Source organism: Melozone crissalis, unplaced genomic scaffold, assembly GCF_028551555.1.
Source record: "Melozone crissalis strain CALT ecotype California unplaced genomic scaffold, PUWL_Pcris_2 ptg000018l_1, whole genome shotgun sequence".
In the NCBI taxonomy this organism is placed as follows: Eukaryota; Metazoa; Chordata; class Aves; order Passeriformes; family Passerellidae; genus Melozone; species Melozone crissalis.
In genome coordinates, this window is record NW_026535796.1 from 42,324,353 (window position 1) to 42,337,227 (window position 12,875).

Consider the following 12,875-nt stretch of genomic DNA (forward strand, 5'->3'; position numbering starts at 1 on the left):
GATGTCATTTACATGCTACTGGGAGCTAACAAGGAAGATAAGTTGCTGAGAAGTGCCAAAGGAGCCACAGTATAACCAGCAAAGAACTGTGGTGATAACACCCTGTGGTCACCAAGGATGAAGTGCCACAGTACAGGTGAGCTGTCACAGCTCACCATGGCAGGCACATCCCCTCTTCCCTCTCCTCCTGCTGCTCTCTCCCCTCTCCCAGGTATGTAATCCCACTGAACAGGCTCTACTGCATGTCGGACCCTTTGCTGAGCCACTTCAAAACACTAACCAAAACGTTCTCATCTTTTCCCATTAATTTTGTTTTTCTTATCTTGGACGGCTGAATCAGCCATGGAGTAAATCCAGCATGGGTCACAGCTGAGTGACAAGGTGAAGAGCAGAAAGAGGAGGAAGCAGAAGGAAAAGGAACAGTGGAAACTCTTTTGAGGAAGTTAACCTGAACCAAACTATCTTGTGTATTTTCACTGCTAGTGGGAAGTGTCAGGATACACTTTCTTTAGCAATTAAACTAGCCCAAGAAGGTGTACCACCAACAGCTCCAGCTGCTTCTTCCTTTCCTCAAGCTCAGTTTGCCAGTGCTTCATCTGCAATGCTTTAATTTCATTCACTCATGCTATAAACTGGACCAAATGAAATTATCTAACACACAATCAAGGGGAAAGGTACTGAATTCTCAATGCAAGGAAAATATGAACAAATAGGAACCACAGTTAGCTGAGGATAACATGGCCAGGCAATACTGTAATTTACCTGGAGTCTCTGGAGTTGTGTCTTTTTCCCCAAGAGGTCAGGCCGTGGTTCCTTCTCCAGATCTAATTTGGCTTTGATGGCAGATAATTTCTTCTGCAATGGTGCAAAACCAGCATCAAAGTTCTTATGTTGCAACATCAAATTCTAGATGGAGAAATAAGAAAACAGGTCCAGCATTTAACATATATGCCTTGGCATTATATTTTGTCAATATCTGCTTCATATTCAGGACAAACACTGAGCTATACTATGCAACAGACCACAAATTTATTTGAATATTTGATCAACCTAGGAAAAGGGATTAGTACTAAATTTATACGTATAAAACTGGCATAGTCAAGACTTTGTCTTTATCACAGGCAAAGACAGTATATGGGTTTTGTAGTTCACCTGGAGTTTGCTCTTGCTTTGCAGCAGACTTTTGTGTAGAATTTCTCTCTCCTTTGAAGCTTCAGCTACTTCTTGAAGCAAAGACTCTGCTTTTTCCTCACCAAGGACATTGTTTAGCAGATCTTTCTTTACCTGTAACATCCTCAACTTTTCTTTGAACTGGGAGCTTTCAGCTAGAGCAGCCTGAAGGAGAAAAGTTCTTCCAGTGAAATCATACCAAAAAAAATCATATAGCCGTATTATTCTCACACAAGTTACACAACCAAAGCAGTACAACAAAGCCAGGTAAAAACAGCATGCTGGGCCAACAAGGGGTAACAGAAGGTACCTGGACAGTGCCCAGTTATATGGAAAGAGTTGTCTGTGCAGAGGAGAGGCCTAAACAACCAACAGAAAGGACAGCTTGAATGCTCATCCTGAGGATAAATTCCATCCCTGTTCACAGACACATTTATTCTGGAGATCACAGGGATGACAAAGTAACAAACACACCTTGCTGGGAACATGCACTAATAGTGCATTTTAATCCCACATCTATGTCACCACATAATTCTTTAACAGAGTCCACAAACTTCCCATCCAGGGAGATCTGGACTAATGCTAATCAATATCATCATCATTGTCAAAGACATCTAGCACTTTCTGCAGCCTGCTCAGCTGACACTCCAGTCAACCAAATGGAAGGCAGAAATTAGGACAATGTGCTACAGCTGGAGCCAAGTAAAGAGCTCCATCCCTCCTGGGGGGTTTCCTGCCACACTGGCAGCACCTTCCAGGCTTGGTCAAACCCACATTTCTGAACTTAGCAACAGCTTTGCTACCTCAATGTGAGCCAGCTCTGGCTCTGGAGTCTCCAGGAGCATCTGGACTGATGGCTTCCACTGCTCAAAACTTTGCAGGGGATTTTGGATGAGTCTCCACAGCTGGGCTTCTGTGTCAGTGCTCATTTTAGAAGTCTTGCTTCTAACACTGTAGGGATAAAGTGACAACCAAGAGGATTATGAAGAAATCCAAGCCCAAACATTCTATTCTTCAAGGCATGAATTAACACAATACTGGGGTGTAAACCATACTCAACACAAAAGCCTCAGTCTGTTTTACTGCCTGAGCCTGCTGTGGCATATCAACAGCTGCTCTGTCAGTCAGAGACATCTGACAAAACTTTATTTAGATGTCTCAGAACACATTTGTCTTCTGTGCAACTGTATATCAGGAGCTACTTTGCGTTTCTAGTAGCCAGCAGTCTTCCCTTGTATGTGAACTTCCTTAGCTGCTGTCACCAGTGTGATTTAACAAATCACACTATCAGAGCAGCCTCACTGACTCATGGGAGGAACAAGTCAAGAGTGTCTAGAATGTAACTGCAGTTGCCTGGAAAAAACGAGGTTTTGTTTCTTTAAAAAATTACATTAAAAAGTCTTTGATAACCTTATGTTAACACAAAAAGTGAACAATACATTTTTATGTATTTATGAATTAGAATTAGAATTATTTTAAATTACTTGCATTTATGTTAGTACATAGAAGTGATTCTGATAATAAAGTATTTGTATTTATGTACATTTATCCACATACATACACAGCTCTATTATTGGGGAAAAAATTAAATCAGTAAACCTTCAATGAATATCCAGGCTTCTCTTAAAAATAGCACAGCCCAAACACAGCCAAGTGACAAGGCCCAGCAGTGACACACCCCATGCAGCTGCCTCCTGTTTTTCTCAGCCTGCCTGATATGGCAAAATGCAGCCCAAACTTTATGTTCACAGGGGAACAGTATCTTGCAAACTCACAAGAGAAGCAGGTGAGAGCAATGCCAAGCAGGATCAATACTGCCTTTCCACAAACACAGAAATCTTACCTGTGTCACTGGGCCATGACGGGGCTGAACAAAGGCAAGTCTGCAGAGGCCAAAAGCTCCGCAAATAGAAAGTTCTGACTTTACTTAACGCCCTCTGCCATTTGCTCTGCTGCCCCTGCCAGGCTCAGTGGGAAGCTGCCAGATTTCCCAAAGAAGCCTTGGAGAGAAGCTGGCAAAGAAGCAGCTGCCATTTTCTACTCAGAGAAGTCCCTGCCTCCTTTGCCCCTCTTTCAGCTTTGTTTACTTGCTAGTTTTTCAACTGCAATCCTTTCCCACAATGACCTATAACCCTTCCAGCAGGACAGCATACTGTGCACAGAGGGAAATAAGCTGGGATACAGGAAGAGAACTGACCTTCTTTTTTCCCTTAAAAAAATGATCCTTTCTTCTAGTTTGCAAAATTTGCTGCAGCTTCTTTACTTCCTGATTCCAGGCAGCCTGGAAACGGAAACACTGAAGTCTGGGAGAGGCTAAACTTTCAGAGTTTCCAACCCAAGGCAAGTTGAAAACAGGAACATGCACATGAGCTGCCAGGAGAAGGGGAATAAACTCTGCCAAATAATTGCTAAGGCTGGTGAGTCACTGCAACAAACTCAACAAGGGAGGGCCATAATTCTTCTGAACCGTTTACTATCACAGCTCCTGTCCTGATTTTCTAGTTGCTGGCATGAAAGGCAAGCAAAATACATAAATTATTATTATAAAATGCTAATTAGATCAAATTAGCTGCCAGCAATCTAATTTTCTTCAAACCATACACAACATTAATGATGCAAGAGCACTGCTTGAAAATGACCAGGAGCCTGCAGCTCCCAGCAAATGGCTAAAATTACAGCTTGACTGAAACACGGAGGTGGATGTAATTATCAAAAGCTTTTTTTTTCTACCCATCACCTACAACTGGATGGCATATCACTTTTTTCTTAGGCCCTGACAATCCCTGAGAGAAGATTCCCCCACCATAATCAGACTTCCCAGTACCTTTGATACTGCTGTATTGCAGAGACAACACTCTCAGCGTGTGGCTGCACATCTTGGGAAAACCGTAGCAGTTCCTTAAGCTGAGCCTTCAGCCTCTCAATCTTTGACTCTTCTGCAGCCAGAGCTGCTCTTGTTGCCTTAATTATAAAAATAATGAATAGATCACACCTTATGTAGTATCTGCCATATGAAATAAGAAGTAAGGCTGTGTCTCAGGGTATGCACAAATCCCCTTTCAGTGTTTTTTTTCCTGGTTATAAGGAATATGGTCTTTGCTAAAACAGAAAACATTCTCAGCAACAGTTTTATTCCAGCAGGATCTCTCTCCTCCCCTCACACTGCCCAGCCTCTGCATCTGATCTGCAGGGTTCACTGTTTGAACAGAGTGAATCCCAAACAGGCCTGGTTTCAGTTCACTGACTGCAGTATATAACATGAGCTGCATTTCTGGAGCAGTCTTAAAAACATCTGTTTGCCTGAACACATCTTTCTCAGAGCTCACATACAGAGAATGTTAATTCTAGGGTGACTCAGGGAAACAAAAACAACTAAAACCCATGCAAATGTAGCTGGATTGAACCAGTCTAAATTTTTCCTTTTTGCATATATTTTTCCCAGTTATTCCTGCATAGCTCTAGACATACAAACAGCAGTGAAATGCATTTTGAGAACAGATAGTAAACACAAAACCAGCCCTTGAGAGAAAACAAGCAGTAAAAATTCTTATCTACTTAATGTGTGACAATTTTTTTGCACTCATTTTTGCAGCAGATTGGTTTTGGTGTAAATACTGGATTGTTACAATCTTGGGACTTCTTAGTATTGATGATGTGCCTGCTAGTAAAAGAACAGAGATACCTATCTTACAGAGGTGATGGCTATGACATGGCAATGGTCTTACCAAACACCTCAGAAATGTATACTGGTATCTGTGAATGCACTTGTGTCTGTGTATATATATATATATATATATATATATATATATATATATATATACATTCAGTGAGGCAATAATTTCCTGCTTCTTTTTAAGTGGAGCAAATTGTGTTGCTTGCTCTGTATTGTGCTCTTTTTGCATATGATCCCTTTGAACTCCAGGCACAAACTGCATGCAGCACATCCTCCAAGCCTGCTCCTTCTGTGCAGGGTAAGATGAAGGCTGGGGCTGTTGATTCCATTGTTGGCAGTCACATTTTCCTCAGTGTGTTTCACACACACACTCATACTCCTTCCTTATCATCTCTAACCAATGGGACAGGCATCTGTTGGATGTGACTATGCATGTTCAGTCTCTGGTTGCACTTGATCCTCCACACAAGGAATAACAACTTACATTGCATTTTTTCCACAGAGTTACAAACTCATCTTCAGTCTTTTCCCCTTCCCCAGGGTCCAGGTCATTTTCTAGTCTCTGTAGATCTTTCCTCAGCTGCTGGATGTCTGCTTCCAATTGTCTGGCTTGGGACTCATAGGCACTTTCAGACTGTTGGATCTTGAGCAATCTCTCCTCCTCCTCACTACTCAGCACTTTCAACTTCTCCAAGGCTTTTCTGAGCTCTTCAAGTTCATCCTTCAGTCTTGCAGATCCAAGTGGAGAGGTATTCTGAATCACCTCTGCACACTGATTTTCAAGGTGCTTCCATTTTTTTCCACCACTCCTAATGTCTTTGGCAATTTCCTGTAAAAAGAAGTAAAGATTATCTGCAGGAATGGGAAGCTGGGGAAAAAGCTGAAATCAGTAGGAAAAAAGACCACCCCTCCTCGTTGTACATATTTTGGTTTTCACTTATTATTTCCAAATATGTCTCTTTTCAAGTGACCTGAAGCCAGGGTTAGTCATCTGACTACCTTCTGAGTAATACTAATTGTCATTGCTTCTGAAAATATTGGTTTTCATTAATGCTTATAACTTGAGATCCCTGACAAAAGGAACAGGAGCTGCAGCCACTAGACATATATTAATAGTTGGATCTCAGAGATTTTAAGCTAAACATTAAAAGCATTAGCACCAAAATAAAGGATATTGTTCTCAAAACTGGTATTTTCATCACCAGCTCTAAACTCTCAAAAACTGTGAACCTTCAGAGTCTAATTGGATCTGATTGGATTGTTTACCAAATCTGATTTATTTAAACAAGATTCTCAAAGAATCACATAACCGTTGGAGCTCAGGCTTTAAGAAAAACAAACCAGACCAGTTTGTGACTCATACTGGAAGAACCATACATACAAACAGTTTCAGGACCTCATACAACTCATCTGCCCTAGCCCATGCTAAAATCACCATCTATTTTGTATGTGTAATTCTGTTCTCAAGAACACCCTTGTATGGTTTCAGCAACACATAGGGCCATGAAAAAAAAAATCCTAGCTCCTTGTTAGAGCTATATTGTTCAAGGACCTTCAGTGCCTTTAGCTTGTCCTCTGCTGAAGTCTTGGTTGCTCCTCCAATGCAGCAGTTTAATTTCTCTGTGACACCATTCAGCCACGACTGAAACTGGTTGACACTGGCGCTGTACTGCTCGTGTTCCTTGGTTATCGTTTCAAGCAGTTTCACTCTGTTCTGTAACAAGAGACATCAGAAGTGGTGAGAACTGTGCTTATCTGGCTCTTTTTCCTTTACATTGTAACCCAGAATTTATAAACAAGACTCCCTTTTCATGAGCCCTGATAACACTTGGCCTCCACAGGAATTCAAAGTTTACCTCGAGAAACAGAACACAAAAGTACACAAAGGCTTGCTCCTGTCTGGATTTTGCTGCAGGCTCACAATGTCTAAGTCTCCAAGAACACAAATTGCAAGGCCCTGTCAGCTGAATTTCTGGCTTTCCAAAACTTCCTACTCTCTCATTAGTAAAAGAAAAGAGACAGAAGTTTGTTTCTGGTTTTCCCTTTGAGAGACAAGCAGTTACATTCCTCTTGTGGGTTAAAAATAAAGATGAGCACATCTTATCTCTCAAAATGAAAATAAAAGAATGCAGTAGAGGCATAAAATTGTTTTAAATAGTTTTCATTATTTAAACAGACAGCATTGAAAATGACCTTCACCTTCAGTTGTGTGGTCCAGGCACTTGTGTATTTTCTTAGCAGGTCACAAACTATTCTGTAGTGCTATCACAGACTCTGGAAGCAAATTCAAGCCAATGGAAAGCAGGCTTCATTTTTCAAGTGCACCTGTGCACCCTATAACTAACAATCCCTGAATTTACAGGGGCCTGCACATCATGAGCTGCTGCCTGCTGATCCAGCCTGGCACTCCTCACAAGTGCTCAGGCACTTTTTTTTTGCTCAGACTGCCCTTGTTTGCCAGCCCAAGTTCAGGCTTTTTTTATTTTGACACAAATCACTTGCTCTGTTGTTTCACTAGTATTCAACCTAAGTATTATCTTCTGCAAAATCAGACTGAGTTTTCCTGCCCTTCTCCAGCTGGCATGGAGAGCAACTGAGGTACACTGTGGTTACATTTGATTTAAAAAAAAAATCCCTCCTTGTGCAATCCATTTAGAGCTTGCAGCAAGCTTGAAAGCACCCTTTGCTCTCACAGACAACAGGCCAAGTTGTATTCTGTGTAATACAGGACACAGCACTGGCCTCTGAGCAGCTGCCCTCCAGGGCAAGCAGAGTGACAGCTGCAATGGTGGGTAGAGCTCAAAAGTCCCCTTTGCACTTCCCTTGTCCCTGTGAGGCTCTGGACAGGTTCCCACACCTGCCCAGCTGCCTGAGGTGGCAGTGAGCCATGTCCATTCTGCCAGCCTGCTCTCCAGCCAGGCCAGCAGGATACCCCATGTGCTGGGGGTGGCACAGGGGTGGCAGCTCCTCTGTGACTCTGCCCTTCATCCATGAGACAGGCTATGCCCATGGTGCACTACAAAGCCACCACCCTGCAAGTGGAACACCACCAGCCTGTTTTTCACACTGCCACTTCAGTCCCTGCTGACTTTTGCAAATCCTGAGTGACACCCCTCAAGATAGCTGACTTGCTGTGGGACAAAAGAGGGACAGCTAAGGGACACTTGTTTCCCATGGAGGATGAAATGTTGCCCATTTATTAGAGCATGACCTTTAATAGCACCAGGCATACACAGGTTTGGATGAAACCAAAGGGTACAATTATGACTGCAGACCTCTGTGTCCAGCAGAACACCTCACTTGCTAAATCCCCATGTGTCAATTCTCAAATCTGCAGAGGCTAAACAGTTCATGCTTCAACCTCAAGCCAAGGATCTGAAGAAGACAACCTTACAGCAGTGTAAAAGGGCCACACATCAAAGTGATCCAATTCAGGCTAAGCTTATTGACTCCAGGGAATTAGATTATTTTGCTGGCAGAAGCGCCAAAAGGCATAAATCAGAATAACAAATTAAGCTCAAAAATCTTAGGCTGATATACAGGGGGTTCAAAGGAAGTCAAAACAACCTACCCTTGGCCAGCTAAAATAAATGAATAAGCAGTTTGGGTTGGTCTGTGTGGTCAAGAAATAGATGCCATGGATCTGGACAGATAGTGCTAGTTGTTAGACAAAAGGCTTACAAAGAGTTGGCTGAACCCTCCCTTCACAAGAGGTTAAGCAGGAAAACTTTCCAATGATGAAAAATAAGGTATCACCTGCCCCTGTTAGGTTAGCTGCTTGGGGAGCAGCACAGTGTGAAATTCAACATCCACATTCACTAGGCTGAAGTGAGGAGACATGGCCAGCCCTGGGTACTCAAAGAAGGGGAACAGAGGCTTAGGAAGCCCTCTCCCCTAAGCTCCCTTCATAGCCAGGGAAGGCAAATAAGCCTCCTCTGGAAGGCAATCTAGAGCACATAGAGGAAGCTCCTACTTTAAATCCCTCTGCAGTGTCTCAAGGAGAGTACAGAAAGCTCCTGTAGCCCTTCCTGGTGCTTTTGGTCTTACACTTAGGGTACCTTTGCAAACTATTTTAAGTATCTAGGTTTCAGCTAACAGAGACAACATGGACAGAAATTAATCTGATGTGCTCAGAAGTATTTAATGTATTTCCTAAATATCAACTTCCCGCATATCATAACTTTTCTTACCCTCTTCCATCATCATTTATACTGAAACATACAACCATTTACCTCTGCATAATTTTAATTTACTGGGCAAGGGAACGCATGTAGGAAATGGCTGCCACATCTAAAAATATTCCTATTGATGTAATTAAAAGAGATGCTTTTAAAATTTGGGAATGTTAAAGACACGTGTTAGCACTAAGAAAAAAAAAAACAACCTCCCACCATTTGCTCATACCAAAGAAGCAATATCACAGGCAAACCATTCAAGAAACACCGTCCAAGAGCCTGCCTTCTGATAGAGCTGGACAACTGCACAGGGTCTAAAAATGCCCTTCAAGCACCAGAGTAATCTACAAACACCAGCGAGCCTCCTGTGCTCAGGCATTCAACTGGCATCTGCAAGTCACTTTTAGTCTGGCTCTCATCATGTGAGGGGCCAGAGCAATCCCCTTACAACTCCTGTGTCTCTTCCATTCATTCATGCCTCCTGCCCACTGGAAGAGGTGGCAGGGTTTCCCTAACAAGTGTTATACTTTCCAACACAATTCCCTAGGTGCCTGTCACCTTGGCATTAGATAATAAACTCCTCATTTACTTCAGTTGTGAAATCCAAGGCTTTCCAACTCCCTTCTTTGTTCCATACCTCCTGAAAGAGGGATTTCTTAGCTGGATTCTCTCACTCCATCCTTCTATGAAATGTGGTATTTATAACCAATGCCAAAGAAAAGCTTTTTCTAGTGTCTCAGTTGGCTGGAAACATAAAGACATATTTTGTCCAACTAGTATGAGCCACTTCCTGATCTCATTTACACCAGCACATATCCAAGTCAGTTAGAGAAATCACACCATGTAAAATCAGTCTCACAGAGGTCATATCCTGGCTTTGCTTATTAAAATTACTTGTCTAAAAGAACAGCTTTATTAAAATAACTAATGACTGTCTCCGGCTTCAAAACCAAAGACAATTTTGGTGAAGAGGGAGTGAATGATAATTTTAAATGGCAATCTAGACAGACAACACCTGAATTTCCAGGAACCTTCTTGGATGTATATCCAGATGCCTTGTAATCAAGGGATCTACCTTTAAGAATAAATAACAATGTTGAGGCCCAAGTCTGCTGGTGGCTTCTCTGTGGCCGCTGCAGCTACAGAATTTCCAAACATACTCTAGATTTTGGAGGGACATTAGCAGTAGTTGTGTATACATGGCTAGAAAAGTACCTGTACTACATGCTCACAAAAGATGCCAACTAAGGGGGTTTTTTTTTGTCACTTTGGAGGCTTGGGGATTTTACTTCAAAAGAGAAAATGTATCTGTGGGGCAAGCAGGGAAATGGAATGTTGTTGTTCCTCCAGTGTGATCCGAAGTTAACTTTGTACAAAGGCATTCAGGGAGGGAAAGCATCCATCACTGTCAGGCTCCAGTTCTGGATTGGTGTGTAGGTGTGGGAATTAATAGAAGGCAGCATTATAACAGAGGCAGAGAGCAGAACCAATGTGATGAAAATTATTTGCACCAGGTAATCCCAGCCTATGAAATTTTGGAAGCCACTATGAGCAAAAATTAGGTTTTAATTTCTAGGTTTGGTATAGATGTATCTATATATATTTTTAAAATATCCCTTTGAGTATTTCTATTGATTTGATTAGTAAGAAATTGAATTCTTCTGCCCATCCACAGATGTCTGCTCCTCAGCCATACCACATGGTCTAATCCTGTCTTTATGTGAGTTTTAGAAGTGAAAAGTACAAGCATTTTCTGAAACCTCTACGCAAAAACAGGGTGAAAGGAAATCACTGGTATTAAAAGATGAAGTAGAATGTCTTACACCAGCCTATCCAACAACTATTCAAGCTGGAAGATCAGTATTGGACAAGAATTAGTATCTGTGTGCATGAAAATCTTTCAGATAGTGGCCACTGAGCAAAGTGTTGGGCCAGAGCTGACTCCCACCTCTGTTTCCCAGTTCTGCAGGCAGGAGGGCAGCTCTGGGTCTCAACTACCCCTACTTCCGCCAGCAAGGCTGTGTCCATGTAATATTCCCTGGCTCCTGGCATGAGTACTCTGCATCTGGTTATACATGAACCACTAATGTGCTGAAAGATGGGGAACAATTCAAACTTTATACAGAGATGACCTAAAGCAAGATTCACTAGGTCACAGCAAGCAGCCTGCAGCAACACACTATAAAGCACCATGTAAGAGCATCCCAATTAACATCACCCCAGGACAACAGCTCATCTTGGGACTGGACAATTGTTTCAAACAGTCCATTGACTGAAAGCACAGGGATCCTCAGCTCTGCTTCCTTTTGCAGCCCTACCAAGTAAGCCCCATCACTCAAGGAGCAAGCAGCAAACATCACAGATGGGAGGAATTTGAACCCCTCCCACTCTCTATAAGTGTACCTGAGCTTCTTGCCTGATTCCTTCATATTCCACTCTCATTTTCTTCTGAGCATCCTCATCCACGCTGGGGTCACCTATCCTGCTGAACAACGAAGCAGCTTCCTCCAGCAGCCTTTCCAGCAGCACTGACTGATTTAGGACATCATTCTGCAAAACCTGAGCGTGGCTCAGCTGCCACTGCTTCTCCTTTAAACCAAGCTGCAACTCAATGTCAGGCTCCAAGGTGACCCTCATGTTGTGAATCCATGTGTAAAACTCATTCTGGGCTTTCAGGTACTCGCTCCAGTGCAGCCAGACCCACTCAATGCGGCTGTTGGAGAGGGAAGAGAGAGGAGTTAGATGAAATGATGATGGGAGAGTGGAGACCAACAATTCCAAAAGGCTTTCAAAGCAGTGTACAAGGTTCTCAGCAGTTTTAACTTGCTCTGACTTCTCAGGGTTTGGATTCACTTCCCAGGTCCTCTCTGCTTTGGGGAGGAAATACTCTGTACAAGGTCCTGTCCAAAGTCATCACTGCAGACCGTGGGGTGGGTGGGCCAGGTTGTGAAGGCACAGCACTGAGGTCTCACTGATCCTTTCTCTGCACACAGTCACCAAAATGCTCATGGGACTGGAATTAGCAGGGAATTGCTATCTACAATCCAGGGAGCAGAGAGAGGCAGGAAGCACTTTATGAAAGCACTGGAGGAAAGAGCTGCCTCAACACAGCCAAGATGTGTTTGCCTTACCTGTGACAGTGAGTGATGTATATGGCTGTCTCTTCCCACAGGGCTTTAATGTCTTTCAGTTTAGAGAGCACCTCACGCTTCTTCTCCTCACTGATGCAGCGAAGAGCAGCATCTGCCTTCACGAGAATCAAGTCCATTTTCAAGCTACCTTCTGGTTCCAGGGCACGTATTTTCTGTGAGAAAAACAAATGATACTGAAAGCATGGAAAGAAAACAAGGATAATTAATGAAATGTTAACTTTGTTTTTCCCAGGAATCATGAACTCATAGAATCATTTAGGTTGGAAAAGACCCTCACAATCACCAAGTCCAGTTGTTAACACCACACTGCCATGGGATGGAAACGTTTCTCTACAGCACAGACAATTAACCCTTCCCATCTAACTCCCTGCTGCAGTTTCTCCTGAAAGGAAAATAATGTTTATTCTTAAACATCCTAAAGGACTGAATTTAATTGAATACCACACAGCAGTTGAAAAACATTTAAGTTAGCTAAAAAAACAGACCATCCTCTAGGAAATGCCTGTGGCTGTGTTTCCATTGCTGTTATAAGGTAACAGCACAGGCCAGCTGCTCTTCCCCACCTGCCAAAGCACAAAGAGGCAACCTCCACAGGCTACACTGCAACCTCTCCATCTTAAGCTATGCTATAAGAAATCATGAAGCATATTAAAAAAAATTCCTAGTGCAAATAAAAGTTGGCTTAGAAAAGAAGCCAAGAGAAAT

The 12,875-nt window shown here is 42.6% G+C and overlaps 1 protein-coding gene across 2 annotated transcripts in view; it reads right to left on the minus strand.

The window, feature by feature from the left end:
• SYNE3 (spectrin repeat containing nuclear envelope family member 3) overlaps positions 1-12,875 on the minus strand; it is a 56,238-nt gene that overhangs the window by 18,851 nt on the left and 24,512 nt on the right. For both annotated transcript variants that reach the window (XM_054276105.1, XM_054276104.1), the window contains exons 3-10: positions 12,150-12,322; positions 11,422-11,731; positions 6,396-6,557; positions 5,328-5,672; positions 3,995-4,131; positions 1,974-2,121; positions 1,153-1,335; positions 763-906 (exon numbers count right to left, since the gene is read on the minus strand). In XM_054276105.1, the coding sequence (XP_054132080.1) occupies positions 763-906; positions 1,153-1,335; positions 1,974-2,121; positions 3,995-4,131; positions 5,328-5,672; positions 6,396-6,557; positions 11,422-11,731; positions 12,150-12,322 (1,602 nt within the window). The remainder of the gene's footprint in view (positions 1-762; positions 907-1,152; positions 1,336-1,973; positions 2,122-3,994; positions 4,132-5,327; positions 5,673-6,395; positions 6,558-11,421; positions 11,732-12,149; positions 12,323-12,875) is intronic.